The following is a 22947-nucleotide window of genomic DNA, read 5'->3' on the forward strand; positions in this document are numbered from 1 at the left end:
GTAACAAAGATTTCATTAAATCTAACTTGTGGAACAGATTTTGAAAGATTGCGTGGTTTGTTTATTTAGCTGAGCCCAAATAGGAGGAAGTTTGACATTTGTAGTATTACAGCGGTTGATCAAACTAATTATTTTGTTTCTCTCTAAATGGTAGAGTTCTGAGTGACTTTTTCTGCTAGTGGCCCCGTTAATTTTCAGTGGATTTCTTAATTATTATCTTCGCTTTTTAGAAAGGCAGAATTGCGGAGTTAAAAATCTTGAGTATAGAAGAGTTTTTATATTTTAAATAGAATAATATCCAGATCTCAAGATTCTCCGTACTGTGTTTGCAGCAGTATTTTAGGTTCAGTGATCGACTTTGCTTACAAAAATCAATACGATCTATATGATTACCTTGCTTAAGATATTCTATATATAAAAACGTGATCAGTTACAAGTATTTTGTATTTATAAATTATTATTCCCATTTTCTTGTAGGTTGTGTGGGGACGGAGTAGGAAATCATATTGTGTAGAGATAAAGTTCATGCCAATTTTACGTATGGTTTTCTTGGTAATTCATAAATAATTGTTGGAAAGAATTTTGACAGGGTTGTGCCTCCCCCCTTTTAATTTGCAGGGCAGCATCCTTGTGCTCAGGATAATGGTGGCTGTTCACATATTTGCCTTGTGAAAGGGGATGGTACTACAAGGTGCTCTTGTCCCATGCACCTGGTTCTGCTTCAAGATGAGCTATCATGTGGAGGTAAACATGCTAAAAATTTTCTTGTGCGAGCCTAAACGCCAATTAACATGTTCCATATCTTACTTAGGATGGGACGGTGTTTCATTCTTTTGTACATAGGGTCACTGTGCATCGGAATCAACTCAACGGCACCTAGTAACAACAACAATACACCTTATTCTAGCTTTCTGTGATTTGGCAGTGCAGTTGTGCTGTGCCCTAACTTGATTGGTCACTTATGTTCTACTTGTCTGCGCTGAACTAAGTTTTGAGTTCTTCTAAGAGTGAAACCGTTTTGACAGGTATAATCTAATCCTGGGACTAAAAAAATGCCCTTATTGGGGGAAGCTCAGACTATGAATGAGTATATTTCCTGTTAATGATGTAGATTCCCACCCTACCCACAAGAGAGTAACAAGATGAATTAATTCTACCTCTTATAATCTCCTTCTACTAGAATCTAAATTCTGTCTGCTTCTGTATCATTGTTGGAATGTATCCACTGAAAACTGTGCTTACTCTGTTAGTCCTGACAATAAACCATGTCAGCCTTGGCAGACAAGAAGATCAAATCAACTGAAGTTTTGGCTGCCTTTTCAGACCTAGAGACCATTGTTTAGTAGTATCTTCTTTTGAAAAAATTTTAAGCAGTACAAGTTTTTGTTTTCAAGCAGGTAGTTGCAGGTAAGCATGTCAAATCTTTAAAAAAGGGAAGAGAGAAAAGCCTAAAAATGTCACAAATTATGTCTAGATTGCTAGCTCTTCTTTTTCCTTCTGCTCCATAAATGTAGGTACTCACTTATACCTTGGCCCTCTGTTCTTTCTCTTGCCTGATTGTTTTCCTGAAACATTTCTTTTCTCTGTGTGCCAGTTGTTACCTTCTTGCTGATGCCTAGTATATTTTGATGTTTAATCCTATCTTTTTATATTTTTAATTTGAAATATGTGTATATATATATATTTTTCTAATTATAAAAATAATAGATGGCAATGTTTTTTTAAATATAGAGGGACAGGAAATGAAATGTTAAAGTTTCCTTCCCCTCTCCTCTCAGATCCTTCTCATTCCCAAAGAGGATAGGTGGTGGGTGGGTGGGTGGGTGTATATATTCCCTTTGTGGTTTGAATATAAATGAGGTCATGTTGTAAACTTACTGTTTTACATCTTCTTCTCCCCCCCCACCCCAACAGTATACCTGAACATAAACCAGTTCACTTCTTCTTCCAAGTTACCCTATATTTGTCAGTGGTACCACATTCTGTGTCTCTCAGACCTGAAACCTGAAAGTCATATTTATTATCCTGTTGGTCATTATCTTTACTTTTTTCATTGCCATTACCATCCTGGTAACCAACCTTGTTGTTAATTCCTGACTCAGTAATTCCAGTTTTTTCTTTTTTGAGTCCATCCTGTGTATCATTGATAAATTAGTTTTTCCTAAGGATCACTTTTTTTTTTTTATAACTTTTATTAAGCTTCAAGTGAACGTTTACAAATCCAATCAGTCTGTCACATATAAGTTTACATACATCTCACTCCCTACTCCCACTTGCTCTCCCCCTCTTGAGTCAGCCCTTTCAGTCTCTCCTTTCTTGACAGTTTTGCCGGCTTCCCTCTCTCTCTATCCTCCCATCCCCTCTCCAGGCAAGAGTTGCCAACACAATCTCAAGTGTCCACCTGATATAATTAGCTCACTCTTCATCAGCGTCTCTCTTCCACCCGCTGACCAGTCCCTTTCATGTCTGATGATTTGTCTTCGGGGATGGTTCCCGTCGTGTGCCAACAGAAGGTCTGGGGAGCATGGCTGCCGGGATTCCTCTAGTCTCAGTCAGACCATTAAGTTTGGTCTTTTTATGAGAATTTGGGGTCTGCATCCCACTGATCTCCTGCTTCCTCAGGGGTCCTCTGCTGTGCTCCCTGTCGGGGCAGTCATCGATTGTGGCCAGGCACCAACTAGTTCTTCTGGTCTCAGGGTAATGTAGGTCTCTGGTTCATGTGGCCCTTTCTATCTCTTGGGCTCTTAGTTGTTGTGTGGCCTTGGTGTTCTTCATTTTCCTTTGCTCCAGGTGGGTTGAGACCAATTGATGCACCTTAGATGGCCGCTTGTTAGCATTTAAGACCCCAGACGCCACATTTCAAAGTGGGATGCAGAATGATTTCATAATAGAATTATTTTGCCAATTGACTTAGAAGTCCCCGCAAACCCTGTTCCCCAGACCCCCGCCCTTGCTCCGCTGACCTTTGAAGCATTCATTTTATCCCGGAAACTTCTTTGCTTTTGGTCCAGTCCAGTTGAGCTGACCTTCCATGTATTGAGTGTTGTCTTTCCCTTCACCTAAAGCAGTTCTTATCTACTGATTAATCAATAAAAAACCCTCTCCCACCCTCTCTCCCTCCCCCCCTCGTAACCACAAAAGTATGTGTTCTTCTCAGGTTTACTATTTCTCAAGATCTCATAATAGTGGTCTTATACAATATTTGTCCTTTTGCCTCTGACTAATTTCGCTCAGCATAATGCCTTCCAGGTTCCTCCATGTTATGAAATGTTTCAGAGATTTGTCACTGTTCTTTATCGATGCGTAGTATTCCATTGTGTGAATATACCACAATTTATTTAACCATTCATCCGTTGCTGGACACCTTGGTTGCTTCCAACTTTTTGCTATTGTAAACAGAGCTGCAATAAACATGGGTGTGCATATATCTGTTTGTATGAAGGCTCTTGTATCTCTAGGGTATATTCCGAGGAGTGGGATTTCTGGGTTGTATGGTAGTTCTATTTCTAACTGTTTAAGATAACGCCAGATAGATTTCCAAAGTGGTTGTACCATTTTACATTCCCACCAGCAGTGTATAAGAGTTCCAATCTCTCCACAGCCTCTCCAACATTTATTATTTTGTGTTTTTTGGATTAATGCCAGCCTTGCTGGTGTGAGATGAAATCTCATCGTAGTTTTAATTTGCATTTCTCTAATGGCTAATGATCGGGAGCATTTTCTCATGTATCTGTTGGCTGCCTGAATATCTTCTTTAGTGAAATGTGTGTTCATATCCTTTGCCCACTTCTTGATTGGGTTGTTTGTCTTTTTGTGGTTGAATTTTGACAGAATCATGTAGATTTTAGAGATCAGGCGCTGGTCGGAGATGTCATAGCTGAAAATTCTTTCCCAATCTGTAGGTGGTCTTTTTACTCTTTTGGAGAAGTCTTTAGATGAGCATAGGTGTTTGATTTTTAGGAGCTCCCAGTTATCGGATTTCTCTTCATCATTTTTGGTAATGTTTTGTATTCTGTTTATGCCTTGTATTAGGGCTCCTAGGGTTGTCCCAATTTTTTCTTCCATGATCTTTATCGTTTTAGTCTTTATGTTTAGGTCTTTGATCCACTTGGAGTTAGTTTTTGTGCATGGTGTGAGGTATGGGTCCTGTTTCATTTTTTTGCAAATGGATATCCAGTTATGCCAGCACCATTTGTTAAAAAGGCTATCTTTTCCCCAATTAATTGACACTGGTCCTTTGTCAAATATCAGCTGCTCATACGTGGATGGATCTATGTCTGGGTTCTCAATTCTGTTCCATTGGTCTATGTGCCTGTTGTTGTACCAGTACCAGGCTGTTTTGACTACTGTGGCTGTATAATAGGTTCTGAAGTCAGGTAAAGCGAGGCCTCCCACTTTCTTCTTCTTTTTCAGTAGTGCTTTGCTTATCCGGGGCTTCTTTCCCTTCCATATGAAATTGGTGATTTGTTTCTCTATCCCCTTAAAATATGACATTGGAATTTGGATCGGAAGTGCGTTAAATGTATAGATGGCTTTTGGTAGAATAGACATTTTTACTATGTTAAGTCTTCCTATCCATGAGCAGGGTATGTTTTTCCACTTAAGTATGTCCTTTTGAATTTCTTGTAGTAGAGCTTTGTAGTTTTCTTTGTATAGGTCTTTTACATCCTTGGTAAGATTTATTCCTAAGTATCTTATCTTCTTGGGGGCTACTGTGAATGGTATTGATTTGGTTATTTCCTCTTCGGTGTTCTTTTTGTTGATGTAGAGGAATCCAAGTGATTTTTGTATGTTTATTTTATAACCTGAGACTCTGCCAAACTCTTCTATTAGTTTCAGTAGTTTTCTGCAGGATTCCTTAGGGTTTTCTGTGTATATAACGATGTCATCTGCAAATAGTGATAACTTTACTTCTTCCTTGCCAATCCAGATACCTTTTATTTCTTTGTCTAGCCTAATTGCCCTGGCTAGGACTTCCAGCACGATGTTGAATAAGAGTGGTGATAAAGGGCATCCTTGTCTGGTTCCCGTTCTCAAGGGAAATGCTTTCAGGTTCTCTCCATTTAGAGTGATATTGGCTGTTGGCTTTGCATAGATGTTGAGGAATTTTCCTTCAATTCCTATTTTAGGAAGAGTTTTTATCATAAATGGGTGTTGGACTTTGTCAAATGCCTTTTCTGCATCAATTGATAAGATCATGTGGTTTTTGTCTTTTGTTTTATTTATGTGATGGATTACATTAATGGTTTTTCTGATAGTAAACCAGCCTTGTATACCTGGTATAAATCCCACTTGATCAGGGTGAATTATTTTTTTGATGTGTTGTTGGATTCTATTGGCTAGAATTTTGTTGAGGATTTTTGCATCAATGTTCATGAGGGATATAGGTCTAAAATTTTCTTTTTTTGCAATGTCTTTACCTGGTTTTGGTATCAGGGAGATGGTGGCTTCATAGAATGAGTTGAGTAGTATTCCGTCATTTTCTACGCTTTGGAATACCTTCAGAAGTAGTGGTGTTAACTCTTCTCTGAAAGTTTGGTAGAACTCTGCTGTGAAGCCGTCCAGGCCAGGGCTTTTTTTTGTTGGGAGTTTTTTGATTACCGTTTCAATGTCTTTTTTTGTTATGGGTCTATTTAGTTGTTCTACTTCTGAATGTGTTAGTTTAGGTAGGTAGTGTTTTTCCAGGAATTCATCCATTTCTCCTAGGTTTTCAAATTTGTTAGAGTACAATTTTTCATAATAATCTGAAATGATTCTTTTAATTTCATTTGGTTCTGTTGTGATGTGGTCCTTCTCATTTCTTATTCGGGTTATTTGTTTCCTTTCCTGTATTTCTTTAGTCAGTCTAGCCAATGGTTTATCAATTTTGTTAATTTTTTCATAGAACCAGCTTTTGGCTTTGTTAATTCTTTCAATTGTTTTTCTGTTCTCTAATTGATTTAGTTCAGCTCTAATTTTTATTATTTGTTTTCTTCTGGAGCCTGATGGATTCTTTTGTTGCTCAGTTTCTATTTGTTCAAGTTGTAGGGACAGTTCTCTGATTTTGGCTCGCTCTTCTTTCTGTATGTGTGCATTTATCGATATAAATTGGCCTCTGAGCACTGCTTTTGCTGTGTCCCAGAGGTTTTGATAGGAAGTATTTTCATTCTCGTTGCTTTCTATGAATTTCCTTATTCCCTCCTTGATGTCTTCTATAACCCAGTCTTTTTTCAGGAGGGTATTGTTCATTTTCCAAGTATTTGATTTCTTTTCCCTAGTTTTTCTGTTATTGATCTCTAGTTTTATTGCCTTGTGGTCTGAGAAGATGCTTTGTAATATTTCAATGTTTTGGACTCTGCAAAGGTTTGTTTTATGACCTAATATGTGGTCTATTCTAGAGAATGTTCCATGTGCGCTAGAAAAAAAAGTATATTTTGCAGCAGTTGGGTGGAGAGTTCTGTATAAGTCAATGAGGTCAAGTTGGTTGATTGTTGTAATTAGATCTTCCGTGTCTCTATTGAGCTTCTTACTGGATGTCCTGTCCTTCTCCGAAAGTGGTGTGTTGAAGTCTTCTACTGTAATTGTGGAGGTATCTATCTCACTTTTCAATTCTGTTAAAATTTGATTTATGTATCTTGCAGGCCTGTCATTGGGTGCATATATATTTAATATGGTTATGTCTTCCTGATCAGTTGTCCCTTTTATCATTATATAGTGTCCTTCTTTATCCTTTGTGGTGGATTTAACTCTAAAGTCTATTTTGTCAGAAATTAATATTGCTACTCCTCTTCTTTTTTGCTTATTGTTTGCTTGATATACTTTTTTCCATCCTTTGAGTTTTAGTTTGTTTGTGTCTCTAAGTCTAAGGTGTGTCTCTTGTAGGCAGCATATAGATGGATCGTGTTTCTTTATCCAGTCCGTGACTCTCTGTCTCTTTATTGGTGCATTTAGTCCATTTACATTCAGGGTAATTATAGATAAATAAGTTTTTAGTGCTGTCATTTTTGATGCCTTTTTATGTGTGTTGTTGACAATTTCATTTTTCCACATACTTTTTTGTGCTGAGCCGTTTTTCTTAGTAAATTATGAGATCCTCATTTTCATAGTGTTTGAGTTTATGTTAGTTGAGTCGTTACGTTTTTCTTGGCTTTTATCTTGAGTTATAGAGTTGTTATACCTTTTTGTGGTTACCTTATTATTTACCCCTATTTTTCTAAGTAAAAACCTAACTTGTATTGTTCTCTATTGCCTTGTATCACTCTCCATATGGCAGTTCAGTGCCTCCTGTATTTAGTCCCTCTTTTTGATTATTGTGATCTTTTACCTATTGACTTCCATGATTCCCTGTTATGTGTATTTTTTTTTTTAATTAATCTTAATTTGTTTGTTTTTGTGATTTCCCTATTTGAGTTGATATCAGGACGTTCTGTTTTGTGACCTTGTGTTGTGCTCATATCTGATATTATTGGTTCTCTGACCAAACAATATCCTTTAGTATTTCTTGTAGCTTTGGTTTTTGTAAATTCTCTAAACTTGTGTTTGTCTGTAAATATCTTAATTTCGCCTTCATATTTCAGAGAGAGTTTTGCTGGATATATGATCCTTGGCTGGCAGTTTTTCTCCTTCAGTGTTTTGTATATGTCGTCCCATTCCCTTCTTGCCTGCATGGTTTCTGCTGAGTAGTCTGAACTTATTCTTATTGACTCTCCCTTGAAGGAAACCTTTCTTTTTTCCCTGGCTGCTTTTAAAATTTTCTGTTTATCTTTGGTTTTGGTGAGTTTGATGACAATATGTCTTGGTGTTTTTCTTTTTGGATCAATCTTAAATGGGGTTCGATGAGCATCTTGGATAGATATCCTTTTGTTTTTCATGATGTCAGGGAAGTTTTCTGTCAGGAGTTCTTCAACTATTTTCTCTGTGTTTTCTGTCTCCCCTCCCTGTTCTGGGACTCCAATCACCCGCAGGTTATCCTTCTTGATAGAGTCCCACATAATTCTTAGGGTTTCTTCATTTTTTTTAATTCTTTTATCTGATTTTTTTTCAGCTATGTTGGTGTTGATTCCCTGGTCTTCCAGATGTCCCAGTCTGCATTCTAATTGCTCGAGTCTGCTCCTCTGACTTTCTATTGCGTTGTCTAATTCTGTAATTTTATTGTTAATCTTTTGGATTTCTACATGTTGTCTCTCTATGGATTCTTGCAACTTATTAATTTTTCCACTATGTTCTTGAATAATTTTTTTGAGTTCTTCAACAGTTTTATCAGTGTGTTCCTTGGCTTTTTCTGCAGTTATCCTAATTTCATTTGTGATATCTTTAAGCATTCTGTAAATTAGTTTTTTATATTCTGTATCTGATAATTCCAGGATTGTATCTTCATTTGGGAAAGATTTTGATTCTTTTGTTCGGGGGGTTGGAGAAGCTGTCATGGTCTGTTTCTTTAAGTGGTTTGATATGGATTGTTGTCTCCGAGCCATCACTGGAAAACTAGTTTTTCCAGAAAATCCACTGCGTCCAGTTCAAATCCCGGCAGGACGGTTCTCCGGCTGGGACGCTGCTCTTCCTGACTGGTACGCTGGCTCCAGGCTCTGAAAACAATCGCTGCTTCCCCGTATTAGTTCGTTCTCCGTCTCTAAATCTGTGCTTGTTGTTCAGGGTTCATAGATTGTTATTATGTGATCGATTCGCTTGTTTTTCCGTGTCTTTGTTGTAAGAGGGATCCGAGGTAGCGTCTGCCTAGTCCGCCATCTTGGCTCCGCCCCTAAGGATCACTTTTATTATGTACACTTTTGTTCAAACCCACGAGCAGTTCGCAGTCATTTATGTTCTTGAATTTAAATGCTTCATACCTATTTACTTAGAAAAATATTTTTAAGATACCACTGAGTAGTTTAATCACTTATGGTGGCATAACAGACTGGTACATTGCTTTCATTAAAGCACTATGGCAGTATCAAGCACCAAGATAATATTCGTTTTCTTAGTTCAGAAATCTCCTTCTTGGGAATAACTTCAAGTTAATTCAACTGGAGGAAAAAGCTACATACTGCTGCTGTCTACAATGGTGGAAATTTAAAAACAATCTAATTTCTGACAATAGGAAAATTATTAAGTGAAAAAACTGAGTTTATATACAGTTAAACATTACTTTCATGAAACTGACATAAATATGTAGCCAAAATGTTGTCTCAAGTGAAGAAAAAAGTTATTAAAATGGTGTTTTCTACTATGATGACAACTGTAAGGGATTTGAAGATGTTTAAAATAGAGCAGGCAGTTTTGTTGGGGAGATCAGACATGGGGTGGGCACAGTAAAAATTAAGCTCTGATACTTGAAATGTCAAAAAATAGCAAGTGTTTCCATATCAAGGTGCTCAACTGTTACTTTAATAAGGCAAGCCAGGGCTTAGCCTCATCAAAACAGACAAAAATTTCCCTTTATGTAATGAGAACATAGATAAAATCAAATCAGTTACTACCTTTCATTTAAAAAATGTTCATTAAAAGGCCTCTGATTTTTTTTTTTTGCTTGTATGTTTAGTGATTTTTAAATTTAGGTATTAAATAGATTGTCAGTGAGTTTGACAAATACACACAACTTTGTTCCCAACAACCAACTCATAATATAGAATGTTGCTATCACTTTTATCAGTCAATTTTCCTTTCCAACAGTAGCCACTATTCTGATTTTTATCCCCATAGATTAGCCTTGCCTGTTTTTGAACTTCATGTAAATGGAACCATGACGCGTATACGCTTTTCACATCTGGATTCTCTTGCTTAATATAATATTTTTTGAGATTCAGCTATGTAGTTGAGTTGTAGCAGTAGTTTTTTTTTCCCCCCTTTTATTGCTGAGTAGTATTTCATTGTGAAGTATACTACCATTTATTATTCTGTTGAAGAGATATTTGTGCTGTTTACAATTTTTAGTTAAGAATGACACTGCAGTAAACATGTACAAGTTTTTTGTGATTAAATATTGTTTTACAATAGAGATAAATGAAATACAAAATCCAGATTCCTCTACCTGACCTTCAAGATGTGTTTATATTTGCTAACTCGTCTACTTTATTTTTGTTTGGCTATTCAGAGTTCTATGATCATTGTGGCGTGTTCTGTTTTATTTTGCCCCTGTGGCTTTACTTGTTTTATTTCAGGGATGTATTTCTCTTCTTTCATACCCATTCTGTAATCTTACTAATTTTTCAAAGTACAGCTAGTCTCCTCGTGATCTATGAAAACTTCACTCGGTGTTGTTATTCTCCCTTTCTCTGAATTGCAACACTTTTGTATCACACAGTTTGCATAACATGCAGTTCAGAGTAATGTAATCATTTTATATTTGTTAGTCTCTTCCCCAGCTGAATTAAAAGCTCTTAAAAGGACATAAACCATGTTTTATCTATTTTTTATTCTCTACGCAATTGAGTACAGTGTTAAATAACTAATAGACTCTCAGTAAATAATTCCTCATATATATGTAATATTGAGTATTCTCTATTTTAAAGATAAAGGCTGTTCTGATCCATGGTCTATAATATAGCTTGAGTATTCTCCAAAGAATTTACTAACTGACAAGATTTTAGAAGAAGTCGGTGAGCCTGTGATACAGTAGTATAAGTTATGGGCTGAGAGTTGAGGAAACTGTTTTCCTGGGCTTATCCTTGTTTATAGCCAGCTCTGTGACCTTACACACTCACTTAGCCTCTCTGAACCTCAGTTTCCTCATCTATAAAACAGGGAAGTTGGACTCAAACGGCAATTCTCAAACTTTCTGGTCTCAGGATATTTTTACATTTAAAAAAATGATCAAGGACCCCAAAGAGTTTTTGTTATGTGGATTAGAGTTATATTTATCAATATTTACTGTATTAGAATTTAAAACCAAGACCTTAAAAAAATTTATCAAAAATAACGCATTACATGCTCTTATAAATGAAGTATATTAAAAATAATTTTAAATAATCATGGATATTCATCTTGGATACTACACCAAATCTTGATAAGTGGTAGTTTCCTACAAGTTTAGTTTCAGTGTGGAATTTGAAACCATATCAATTAACTTCTCATACCCTCTTATTAAAATTCATTGAACTATTTTATGCTCTGAATGGATCTTTTACCCATGTATGAATTTATGGCCTTAGGCCTTGATCATTTGAAAATACAGTGAAACCTGTGAGAGCTGGAACTTGATGGGACTGCCTTGTTTTTCTGGGTTTCACAAAGGTTTCTGCCTTTCAAAGGGTGCAGTCTTATTACTTTTCAATCGCTCATTTTAATGGAAAATATTTATGTTTTCCTTCTCTGACAGGTTTCCACCTTACAGAGGTTTTGACTTTTTGCAGGTTTTACTGTACTAGAATTCCATTTAGAAATTCCCCAGTCTTCAAATTTTGATACATTTTACTATACAATATATATTTTTAAAAATTACATTGGTCTGCATCACCATCAGAAAAATCTTTAAGAGCTGGGATTCTGTCAAGTTCATAGTGGTGGATACAGGTTTTCCAAAATTCTAATTTCTGCTTCAAAGCTCAAATATTATCATTGCTGGAAGTACTGACCCTTGTTTTCCTTGAAGTAACAGGCTCACTTGGTCCATTTTTAAGAAAATGCCTGCCAGACATCCAAGTGAAAATAACTATAGTTTATCTGTCATTCATTCCTTCAGGTAAAAATTATGTTCTGTGGGGAAAAAAAGCAGCTAGTTGAGTCTGCAACTCACATGCTTTTCTTTGTGAAACCATGGTACTTAGGTATATAACAAGAACATTCTTGAGTAAAACTGGCTTTTTTTTTAATCTGCGAGTGTGTGGTTTTGAAGAATACAATGACTACTACTAAAGTTTGGTGCAACTGCCTTGCGATTTACCCATCAGCAGTTTTACCCACCATTCCTTTTATAGCATGAGTGCAAATGTAGTGAGAAAGGCAGGTGACATCTTAGTTTTATTACAAAAATAGTTTTGACCTGTGGATCCCTTGAAAGAGATCTCGGGGACCCCCAGGCCTTCATGGACAGTACTTTGAGAACCTCAGAGGAGTAGAACCTCTAAGCTAATTTTCAAGTATTTAAAGGCTGTTGAGGGGTTATTCCTAGGTTATGTGTGAAAGTATAATGGATTGTAAATATAATAATTCTACTTGAATTACAATATAACGGAAAACTTATGCCTTGTAGTTTTGCAGGTTAGTGAATCTAAATAAAGTAATATAAATATTTTTCCTGTTGTTAGATGAGATAGCTTACAAATTATATCTATTATGAAGTGTTTTGTATATACGAATTATTAAATGAGCCTTGCTTAAGTAGAAATGTTTGTAGCTCTGTATGACCAATACTGTGTTTTTGTCACTCCCTTCCCCATCCTTGTTTATTTGAAGAACCTCCGACATGCTCTCCTCAGCAATTTACTTGTTTCACGGGGGAAATTGACTGTATCCCTGTGGCTTGGCGGTGTGATGGTTTTACTGAATGTGAAGACCACAGTGATGAGCTCAATTGTCCTGTCTGCTCTGAGTCTCAGTTCCAGTGTGCCAGTGGGCAGTGTATTGATGGTGCCCTCCGATGCAATGGAGATGCAAACTGCCAGGATAAATCAGATGAGAAGAACTGTGAAGGTATCCAGAATTCTTCAGCGACTTGTTATGTGATTCTCTTTTCATTAAGTTGTTTGAAATTCAGAGTGCTGCTTTGGCTCAGCAGTAGACTTGGGGTTTTTCAAGCACCTTTGGCTATGTTGCACCTGAATGTAATATAGTAGCATGTTCCAAATTGTTGTTTTAATTCACTTCAATGCATAAGATTTACATAGGTTAATAATCTTTGGAAATTGAGAAGTGAGACCAAAATATTAGGCCTTTAATGTATAAAAAATCATATTTCCAATTTACTCTGAATTAGTGGATTTATTTATTATAATCTAAGATCCTGGGTATTCTCCTTTCTCCTCCACATTTAATGAAAAATGACCAAACAAGTTCTTAAAAATTCTTTAGGTTAATCGACAGGATTATTAGTGAAAGAGGAAGTTTAACATAAAGAATAATATAGGAAATTTCCTGCTGGATGCCTTTTCTGCCCTTTTTCTTTATCTTCTTCTACCAATGGAAATTACCATTTTTAAGTTACATCTAAAAGTGTAATTTGTTTTTTGTTTGCACTCAGAAAGTACCTTTTGACTATTGCCAGAGATTGGCTTTACATGATAGTAAAATAAGAAAACTATTTGCATTTTTCCCCAGTGCTTTGTTTAATTGATCAGTTCCGTTGTGCCAATGGTCAGTGCATTGGAAAACACAAGAAATGTGATCATAATGTGGATTGCAGTGACAAATCAGATGAACTGGATTGTTGTAAGTGGGACTAAAACCTTGTAAATTACTTCTTATAGGAGATTCTAAAAAATACTTTTTTTCCTCTTCTTTCGTATGTGTGATATTCACTTATAATCAGTATTTCCTTATTAAGAAATATGTATTCATATTAAGCCAGTAACCTGTGTCGGGGATTTTTTATGCCTTGTTTTTAATAATTTATTAAAGACAGTTTTTCTTATGCATAAAAATATTCACAGAAACATTTAGTAGAACACCAGAAGAGAATAAGTGTCACTCTGCCACAATTGTAGTTAGGAAATTCTCAAACAATTTAGGTGTGCAGAAATCAATCAGCGATCTAAATCTAGAGTTTCTTTACGTTAGTCCATTTTTTACTGTCTCCCATTACTTCCTTGCCCTGTTTTCACTACTTACTCAGTGGCTAGAAGACTTTAAGAGATTTCTTAAAATGGCAGCCTGAGGATACTTGGGCCAGGCTTAGGGGCTGAAGATTTTCCAACAGTCTGTAGTTTCCTCAAGGTTCATAACTACAGACCAATGCCCTAACGTATATTGTATCCCAAACTGATAAACTTAATTCTGAATAAAATTCACCATAAGCCAGGACTAATCAGTCAAAATTGGTTTGTGGCAGTTTAGATAGGACTCATTTAAATACTCTTATCTGTAATGAAGAATTTTAAGATAGTGTTTTTACAAAGTCCAAGTTTACAAGACTGTGAAAGTCTGTTAATTTATTAAGCAAGCTAGACACAGTGCTATATGCTGAGGATACATGGGACTTCTCAAAGCCCTCTATGGTTAAGATAATAGTAAGAATAGGGATTTTAGAGCCAGGCAGAGCTGAATTTTAATCTTAGCTCCTCCCCTTACTAACAAATTATTTGTTTTTGCTAAAACTTACTTTCATTATCTTTAAAATAAAGATAATAATACTTAGACTGGTGGTTGTAAGATTAAATTTTCTGATGTATATAAAACATTGTCTCACAGTAGATGCTATTGATAATAGTGTGATAAGTGATATAAAAAGTGCTGTAATAGATATACAAGTAGTAGTACAAAAAGAGAGTAGCCAAATGCAGATGGGATTGATCAAGGAAGCCTTTTTAGAGGAAATACTTAGATTGGATATTCATTATGCAAACAGGTGGAAATACTGTATTCCAGGCAGAAGGAATATCCCATTCAAAAACAGAAAGGAGTTAAAACAGGCACCTTTGGGAAACTTCATGAAAATAACCCGTTGCTGTTGAGTCGATTCCGATTCATAACGACGCTATAGTTGGGACTACCAAAATATCGGCTGTGTATTTAAGCAGTATCAGCAGGAGATAACATAGATAGAAGTAGGATCATGGAGGACTTTGTTTTTCTTCTAAAGAACTTAGACTATATTCTGTAACAACAGAATCATTAAAAATTTTTAGTAAAGGACTAGCATGACCACATAAATGGCAAAGCTGTGAAGAGATGGGTTGGAGGTGACAAGATTACAGATAGGGAAATCTGTTAGATGGGTTGCTTTCAAACTTTTTTGAGGACATCAAAAGGAATGCAAAGAAGTGAGCACATGCATAAAAAAAACACAAGTGTTACACAACAATATTTACCCATATCATGTATGAATTTTGATGTTCTCTGGTCTATTTCATATTTTTAAAACACTGGTTACAACTTACTAAATCACTCTCAGCTCCACTAATGACTTGCAACTCTGCAGTTTAAAAATGCTTAGGGAGAAGATGACGACGAATATCTAAATCAAGAGGAGGAGCATTGGTGGTGGAAGGGAGGGGATAGATTTGAGTTATTTCAAAATTAGAATAAAAAAAGTTTGGTAGCCACTTAGATATAGTTTATAAATTTGACTCACAGGTACCTCATTGGGTGACTGGAGTCATTACATAGCAGGGATTGAAAACTGAGCAATCATTCCATAACCTAGCTACGGATGTAATGAGGCATTGTTTTTTGTTAATTTGGTTTTGTTTTTTAATTTAATCTGAATGTCTTTAGGCAAGCATGCACTTTCCATTTTGCAACAGGCTCTTTTTATTGTCATATACTGGACTACTTCATTTATGTATGACCCTAGAACCTAGGACAAGTGACAGATGATAGTGGTGATGAGTTCAGTTTGGGATATGTTGCACTAAAGATGCCTGTGGAATAGCCCGTTGAAGCTGTTCAGGAAATTGTTTACTATGTAGACCCATAGCTCAGGAGAGAGAGTTGGGGTTCTTCAGTGTGTTGATGGTAATTAAAGCTGTGGCAGTGGATGAAGTCTCCTGGGGGAATAAGTAGAGGAGGATAACAAGGTGAATAGAACTCTGGGAAGCACCTGCACTTACATGGCCAGCAGAAGAGAATGAAGCCAACAAACAGTGATAAAAAAAAAACCAAGAGAGTGGTGTCTTAAAATAATATTGATCAGGCAGGACTTTTTTTTTTTTGAGTAGGGGGAGGTGGGGTGGGGAGCCAACAGTATTGAATGTGTAGAGAAGGCAGTAAGATGAAAAGTTTATTGAATGTGACAAATAGGGCAACTTTGACTTTTTGCCAGAGTAGTTTCAGTATGGTGGTAAGGGTGGTATGACTTCAGTGGGTTAAGGTGTGACCCTGAGATTAGAAATTGGGTATTGTTGTGTGGTGGTGAATCAATTCCAGAAATTCCAGAAACCGTATATGACAGAGTAGAACTGCCCATAGGGTTTCCTAGGCTGAAATCTTAATGGGAGCAGATCGCAAGGTCTTTTCTCCCATAGAGCAGTTGGGTAGGTTCCAGCCGCCAGCCTTTGGGTTACAGTTAGCGGCCCAGAGCTTAACTACCAGGGTTCCTTCAAAGGCATTATACAGGGCGGGGGGAGGGGGGAATAGTCAGTTTCCTAAGGTTACATACTGTATGGTTGGGGATAAAGAGCAGATCAGCGGTTGCTAGAGGTTAAGGGTGAGGGGAGGGTGTAACTATAAAGGTGTAGTAACCCATTGCCATGGAGTCAGTTCTGATTCATAGCGACCTTATAGGACAGAGTAAAACTGCCCCATAGGGTTTCCTGGTGGAAATCTATAAGGGAGCAGATCTCCAGGCCTGTTTTCCTGCAGAGTGGCTGGTGGGTTCAAACTGCCGATCTTTCAGTTAGCAGCTGAACACTTAACCATTGCACCCTCATTGCTTCCGAGTCAATTCCGACTCCTAGCAACCCTATAGGACAGAGTAGAACTGCCCCATAGGGTTTCCAAGGAGCAGCTGGTAGATTAGAACTGCTGACCTTTTGGTTAGCAGCCACAGCTCTTGACCACTGTGCCACCAGGGCTACCCCCTACAAGGTATAGTGACTATAAGTTATTCTTTTTTGAAACTCGGCATTTGAAAGTCACTAGATCCCAAGGCACTAAATGAGAAAGATAGGTTGGTTGCTAGGGAGAATCTCTGGCTAAATCGACAGATTAAATTTGTGACTAATAGTCCCTACATTTTATGTAACTTAGTAATGCCATTTTCTCTTACCTCTCTCATATAATCTATCAGAGATGAGTTTAGCTATGTGGGTAGAGTTTTGAAGTAAGATAAGGCAGAAGGAAGTTTTTTAAAAAGGATCTGCAATTGTGAGAGATAATTTGTTCAGAATGGAAGACTTCCTTCTGATAGAAGAGTAATGCTCTAAATTTGATAAGCCTATTTCTTCCTGCCCTCTACCTCTGATATTGATGCCCTCTCCTTCTTAAAAAAAAAAAAAAAAGTCTCAGGTAAATCAGGCATCCAGTGAAAGTAGATGTGCAGGATCCTCCTCTAGTGCTCTGGCCTTTCTGAGTCCTTTGGTGCTCAGGCATCAGAGACCTTACGTTCCTTGTCCTCAGACAACCAGGTTCAGTCTGAAGGCCGCACCGTGTTGGGCCTGAGAGCTAAGGCTCATCTTTAGCTTCTAATTTCCCCTCACCAAGCCTAAATACCTCTGTTCAAATCTGTAATCCAGCATATGCTCAGAGCAGCTTTTGGCTTATCATTTCAGATTCAACATTGGATGACTTTCCTAGGTCCCTACATTTTGGCCCTAAAATTTGCCCTCAAATTCCAAAGTAACCTCCTTGATTTTTGTGGTATTATACAGATTGAGGTAGGATACATATGTGTGTATGTATAAAATTTCTTGATCATCTTTAAATCCACCATCTTTGTCTCTGTCAGTTTATTTGTACCTCCCCATGTATTGTTTTATTTCTGCCTTTAAGAGTAGTTCATTTTGATTCTTAAAGATGACATAATCCATGTATACATGGGGCATGATATATAGGTCTTCAGAAAAAAGGAAGATGTTTATAAGCTATCCTCATGAGGTTTATAGCTTCATAATCTGCTAGTAAGCCTTCTTTCCGATTGCTATTTTGAATCTACAGTTGTTTTTCCATTATAGAACTATATTCTCTATTTTAGATCCAACTGAGGAGCCAGCACCACAGGCCACCAATACAGTTGGATCGGTTATTGGAGTGATTGTCACCATTTTTGTGTCTGGAACGGTATACTTCATTTGCCAGAGGATGCTGTGTCCACGTATGAAGGGAGATGGGGAAACCATGACTAATGACTATGTAGTTCATGGACCAGCTTCTGTGCCGCTTGGTTATGTGCCACACCCAAGCTCTTTGTCAGGATCTCTTCCAGGTGAGTTAAGAATGAATCATTGAAAATTAATTCTTGGGTCTTGGCATGACTTTTTAGTTTCCATTATGGACACAGGGTACTATCTAGAGTCTATTTCAAACTAGACTACTTTGAATTTAAAAAATCATAAGAACATATTTTTTTTTTATCACTTTTAGCACCTTCGCTTTATGCAAAATATATTAGGTGTGGTTTTCTAGAAATCTGAAGTATGACTCTAGGAAAATTGGAAGTTGTCAAAAATGAAATGGAATTTATAAAGATTGATATCCTGGCATTAGTGAGTGGAAATGGATCGGTATTGGCCATTTTGAATATAGCCTACTGTGTTGGGAATGACAAATTGAAGAGGAATGGTATCTCATTCATCATTAAAAAAAAATTTCAGGATCAGTTCTCAAGTACAGTGCTGTCGGTGATAGGATAATATCCACACACCTACAAGGAAGATCAGTTAGCATGACTGTTACTCAAATTTGCATGCCAACCGTTAATCCCAAAGATGAGGGAATTGAAGATTTTTAACAGTTTCTGCAATCTGAAATTGATCAAATATGCAATCAAAATGCATTGGTAATTACTGGAGATTGGGATGTGAAAGTTGGAAACAAAAAAGGAAGATAATTAGTTGGAAAATTTGGCCTTGGTGATAGAAATGATGCAGAGATCACGTGACAGAATTTTGTAAGACCAACGACTTATTCATAAATACCTTTTTTTCACAACATAAACGGCAGCTATACACATGGACCTCACTGGATGGAATACATGGGAATCACACTGACTACATCTGTGGAAAGAGATGATGGAAAACTCGGTGTCATCAATCAGAAGGCCAGGGGCCAGCTGCGGAACAGACCATCCATTGCTTATATGCAAGTTCAGGTTGACGCTGAAGAAAATTAAAGCAAGTCCACACGAGCCAAAATATGACCTTGAGCATATCCCACCTGAATTTGGAGACCATCTCAAGAATAGATTAAACTCACTGAACACTAATGACCAAAGACCAGAGGAGTTATGGGATGACATCAAGAACATCATACATGAAGAAAGCAAAAGATCATTAAAAAGACAAGAAGGAAAGAAAGAAAAGGCAAAAATGGATGTCAGAAGAGACTCTGAAACTTGCCCTTGAACTTAGAGTAGCTAAAGCAAATGGAAGAAATGATGAAGTATAAGAACTGAAGAAAAGATTTCAAAGGGCAGCTTGAGAAGCCAAAGTATTATAATGAAATGTGCAGAGATCTGGAGATAGAAAACCAAAAGGGAAGAACATGCTCAACATTTATCAAGCTGAAAGAACTGAAGAAAAGATTCAAGCCTTGAGTTGCAGTTTTGAAGGATTCTATGGACAGAATATTGAACATCACAAGAAAATGGAAGGAATACACAGAGTCACTGAACCAAAAAGACTTGGTTGGTGTTCAGCCATTTCAGGAGGTAGCATATGATCAAGAACTGATGGCATTGAAGGACGAAGTCCAAGCTGCACTGAACCATTGGCGAGAAACAAGGCTCCAGGAATTGACAGAATACCAATTGAGATGTTTTTAACAAATGGATGCAGTGCTAGAGGTGCTCACTCATTTGTGCCAAGAAATCTGGAAGATAGCTATCTGATAGACCAACTGGAAGAGATCCGTATTTGTGTTCATTCTGAAGAAAGGTGATCCAACAGAATGTGGAAATTATCAAACAATATCATTAGTATGAGACAAAAGCAAAATTTTGCTGAAGATAATTCAAAATTGGTTGTAGCAGTACACTGACAGAGACCTGCCAGAAATTCAAGCTGGATTCAGAAGAAGATGTGAAATGAGGAATATGATGCCAGATGGATCTTGACTGAAAGCAGAGAATACCGGAAAAATGTTTGCCTGTGTTTTACTGACAATGCAAAGGCATTCGACCATGTGGATCGTAACAAATTATGCATAACGTTGCAAAAAATGAAAGTTCCAGAACACTTAATTGTGCCCATGTTGAGCCTGTGCTATACCAAGAGGCAGTTGTTTGAACAGTGTGGTTTAAAATCAGGAAAAGTGTGTGTCAGTGTTATATCCTTTCACCATGTTTATTCAGTCTATGCTGAGTGAGTAATCTGAGAAGCTGGACTATATGAAGAAGAATGCAGCATCAGGATTGAAGAGAGACTCATTAACAACCTGTGATATGTAGATGATAACAACCTTTCTTGCTGAAAGCAAGGAGAATTTGAAGCACCTACTGGTGAAGATCAAAGACTACAGCATTCAGTATGGATTACACCTCAACATAAAGAAAACAAAAATCCTCACAACTAGACCAATAAGCAACATCATGATAATTGGAGAAAATATTGAAGTTGTCAAGGATCCATAATCAATGCTCATGAAAGCAGCAGTCAAGACATCAAACAACGCATTGCATTGGGCAAATCTGCTGCAAAAGATCTCTTTAAAGTGTTGGAAAGCAAAGTAGTCACTTTGAGGACTAAGGTGCACCTGACCCAAGGCATGGTTATTTTCAGTCACCTCTAGCGCATGGGAAAACTGAACAATGAATAAGAAAGACTGAAGAAGAATTGATGCCTTTGAATTATGGTGTTGGCGAAGAATATTGAATATACCATGGACCGCCAGAAGAGCAAACAAGTCTGTCTTGGAAGAAGTACAGCCAGAATGTTTCTTAGAGGCAAGGATGATGAGACTTTGTCTCACATACTTCGGACATGTTATCAGGAGGGACCAGTCCGTGGAGTAGGACGTCATGCTTGGTAAGGTAGATAGTGAAAAGGAGGAGGACGTTCGACGAGATGGATTGACACAGTGGCTGCAACAATAGGCTCAAACACGGTAGTGATCATGAGTATGGCGTAGGACTGGGCAGTGTTTCATTCTGTTGCACATAGGGTTGCTGAGTCAGAACTGACTCTGGCATCTAACAACAACAACAACATAAAACAAATACACATACAAGCTATAAGCCCTTCTGGATGTACTCTGCGGAAGCCACGGTGAAAAGAGTAACAAACCACAAGTTCTTTGAATTCACTACCAGAAAGACTCCAGTAATATTAAGCTCAGGAATAAAAGGAGGCCAAAAAAGTAGATGGTTTAAGATTCGTTTCTGCAAACAAGATTTGGAAATAGCTGGGTGATAGAAGGGAGAGATCTATGATGACCGTGGGAGTAGAGTTTGTTTCTTCAGGCATAGCCAAGGAGCCAGAAGTTCTACACTTGGGTAGACCATATTGCCTTAGGGAGTTAAATCTTTTCAATGCTGTCTGGTATCCTGAATAAAAGAAGCCTTCCCTTTTTTTTTTTTTTTCAGTGAATATGGATAAGGAGTGTCAGACAAAAGCCCTCTGAAAATAGGAACTTATTCTGGGTATAACTCTTAAGTATATAGGCATGGTTTCTAAACTGGTAAATGATAATGATTCCTTCTTGTGGTAATAATTTTCAGTTAGTGGAATTTGGGAATTCACTTGGAAAAAATAGAATTTCTTCTTTAGCATTGATTGTTTTGAATCCAGCAACACTTTCGTGTAGAAGGTAGAGAAATATCTTCCATACCATGTGTTCGTTGCCTAAAAAACGAGTTTAGAGTTTCCTTTTGAACAAATCTGTTTCACCTACACTGCTTCACAGCCGTCACTGTCCATAGTCCATCCTTTCTCAAATCCTTCAGGAGGTTAAAAACCTGTCATTTTAAAGAGCTCTTAACTTCTTTTGGGGGGCGGGGGCGCTTTTCTTGGCCTTGTTTGAAGCCAGCTTTCGATGGAAGCAGTCATTTCTAGAAGATATTCGTGTCCTTTCTCCATTAAATGTATTTAGTTATTATTAGGAAGAAAGGGCATGGTTGTTTTAAAATCAGACTATTCGAGTATTGGTATTTGTAATTCTAGTGTTAAATAAAATTTTAGTGCATTTTTATGGGGCTTATCTTTAGTTTTTATCTCCCTTTATTTTAGGAATGTCTCGAGGAAAATCAATGATCAGCTCCCTCAGTATCATGGGTGGAAGCAGTGGACCCCCCTATGACCGAGCTCATGTCACAGGAGCATCCTCAAGTAGTTCTTCAAGCACCAAGGGCACTTACTTCCCTGCAGTAAGCAATCTTTGTTTTTCTTTGTTTTATTTTGAATGCTAAAAAACATACGACCTTTGATTTTTGACTCCCTTAAATGTGGGTGCTCAATGATGGCAATGTAAAAAGTTCATTTCAGTATAGAATTTAGGCATATAAGGGTCAAAGAATGATTTACCATGACCCCTGCACTTATAAATCTTTAAGTTTACTGTATAATAACCAGCATATTTGAAAGCACTGGGCATTAATTTCACATTTTAAGTAAAAGTAGAACTACTGACCGATACCACTGGAGAGACTTAAGAGCTTCACAATGCCCTCCCAAAAGAGGAAGCATATCAGACATTTCTTCTGTCACTGATTTTTCTCTAAACATTTATAGTTTTTAAAAATCAGAACCCAACTGTGATGAACTTAATCCAGTGATCTGGAGATTATAGATATCTTTTTTATCACCTTGTATAATGTAGCCAAGATGAAATTGTGTCTCATGGAAGGGGAGGGGGAGCCATAATCCTAAAATACTATTTGAGATCAATTCTTCAGAAAAGGATTGTGTTTGTTAGTAGTGTAATAGAAAGGATTACAAATAGAGATGGAAGAAGAAAAGTTGAAAGAAAGCCTAATAGTCTCTGTTTGGGCTGGACAATGATTATTTTAATTTTTAATTATTTTTCCTTTCAGATTTTGAACCCTCCACCATCCCCAGCCACAGAGCGATCCCATTATACAATGGAATTTGGTTATTCTTCAAACAGCCCTTCCACTCACAGGTCATACAGGTAATACATGTTGTCTTTTAACATAAGTCAAAGTACTTTTTTTAAGGAAAAAGAATTCTAGTTGTGGGCTTGGTGAAGTCCCAAATGAGTAGATGA

At 37.1% G+C, this 22947-nt stretch overlaps 1 protein-coding gene across 5 annotated transcripts in view; it reads left to right on the plus strand.

The window, feature by feature from the left end:
• LRP6 (LDL receptor related protein 6) overlaps positions 1–22947 on the plus strand; it is a 165529-nt gene that overhangs the window by 133658 nt on the left and 8924 nt on the right. For 3 of the 5 annotated variants that reach the window (XM_064284559.1, XM_010594981.3, XM_064284562.1), the window contains 6 exons: positions 619–744; positions 12370–12606; positions 13231–13341; positions 17762–17992; positions 21951–22087; positions 22754–22851. In XM_064284559.1, coding sequence (XP_064140629.1) covers positions 619–744; positions 12370–12606; positions 13231–13341; positions 17762–17992; positions 21951–22087; positions 22754–22851 — 940 coding nt within the window. Of the gene's footprint in view, positions 1–618; positions 745–12369; positions 12607–13230; positions 13342–17761; positions 17993–18729; positions 21276–21950; positions 22088–22753; positions 22852–22947 lie in introns of those variants that run through there. The other 2 variants (XM_064284558.1, XM_064284560.1) reach the window with 2 other exon arrangements.

This window comes from Loxodonta africana, chromosome 4 (genome assembly GCF_030014295.1).
Source record: "Loxodonta africana isolate mLoxAfr1 chromosome 4, mLoxAfr1.hap2, whole genome shotgun sequence".
NCBI classification, from domain to species: domain Eukaryota; kingdom Metazoa; phylum Chordata; class Mammalia; order Proboscidea; family Elephantidae; genus Loxodonta; species Loxodonta africana.